The 1,088-nt window shown below is 32.2% G+C and overlaps 1 protein-coding gene across 1 annotated transcript; it reads left to right on the forward strand.

Annotated features, from left to right (window-relative positions):
* Positions 1-206: 206 nt before the first annotated feature.
* On the forward strand, positions 207-575 carry LOC131645829 (uncharacterized). The gene has a single exon (XM_058916033.1). The coding sequence runs from the start codon at positions 207-209 to the stop codon at positions 573-575; it is 369 nt and encodes a 122-aa protein (XP_058772016.1).
* Positions 576-1,088: the final 513 nt, after the last annotated feature.

The raw sequence follows: 1,088 nt of genomic DNA on the forward strand, positions 1-1,088 counted from the left end.
ATATCCAGAATGTTTAAAAAAAAGCCATCAGGGCATGTTTCGGAGATGCATTTCTGAAAACCCCATGTTTTCGTTAAAAATAAGGGGTGAATTCAGAAGTGTATATCAGAAACACGTCCTGACACAGGATAAGAATTCTTGGGACCAAATTGCTCCAAATCTTCTATAAATATGATCTCTTCAACATCACACACTACAAATCAAAGATGACCCAAACATATCCTTTCCTTGCTTTTGTTTACTTTAATGGTGTGAAACCGCCACTTCAATTTAGGTTCTCCGAGGGCACCCATCTCGCCGAGCTGATTTCCATACTGAATTCTATTCTGCAATATCCAGAAAATCGGAAGGTAGTTAAGCTCGAGTATCGTTCACCATCATCTGACCCTGAAGGAAAGGTACAGTTCACCCAGTTTGTATTGAAGACGATTGACGATTTAAAGGTTATGTGGCGTGCTTTTCGTCAATACTCTACTAAGGATCCGATTGAAGTGGATGCAAAGATTCAGAGATCGGGAGAAGATGTTATCAAAATGTTGCAACATACTCAATTACTTGTTTATAACAACATGTAATGTTAAATTTTTTGTTTCAATAACTATGTAATTTAGATTATCTATGTTAAATTTATGTTAAGCTTATCTAATTTTTAAGTTTTGTTTTCTCAAAATCATTCAGTGTTTATTTTAGATATGTACTTCCGAAACACACCAATGAGTAAATTCAGAAATACATCTCCTTAAGCACCTATAGAAAAATAAAATATGATGTGTTCGAATATGCATATTCGAATTTAGGGGGTAAAACTAAAAGTTTGTTAGAGGCCCCTAAGAAGGTTACGTGGAGTATAAAAAATTTCTTTAATATATTATGAGAAATAGCCCAGGTTTATCTTAGGTTTAACTATGTGTATATTTGGTTTCACTTTTGGAAGATTCAAATTTAATTTTACAGTTATAAAATTAATTCTGAGTGATTATGAGGTGTTTGATTTATCAAAAGTAGAATTGATTCTACTTAAAGTTAAAATTTGTAGCTTCTGCCTCAAAAATTGATTATAATAATTTTTACATTGAAATTTATTATTC

This window comes from Vicia villosa, linkage group LG1, assembly GCF_029867415.1.
Source record: "Vicia villosa cultivar HV-30 ecotype Madison, WI linkage group LG1, Vvil1.0, whole genome shotgun sequence".
NCBI lineage: Eukaryota > Viridiplantae > Streptophyta > Magnoliopsida > Fabales > Fabaceae > Vicia > Vicia villosa.

What these genes read in the sequence shown, in the direction of transcription:
- LOC131645829 (XM_058916033.1), top strand. Translation starts at nt 207, where the DNA reads ATGACCCAAACATATCCTTTCCTTGCTTTTGTTTACTTTAATGGTGTG.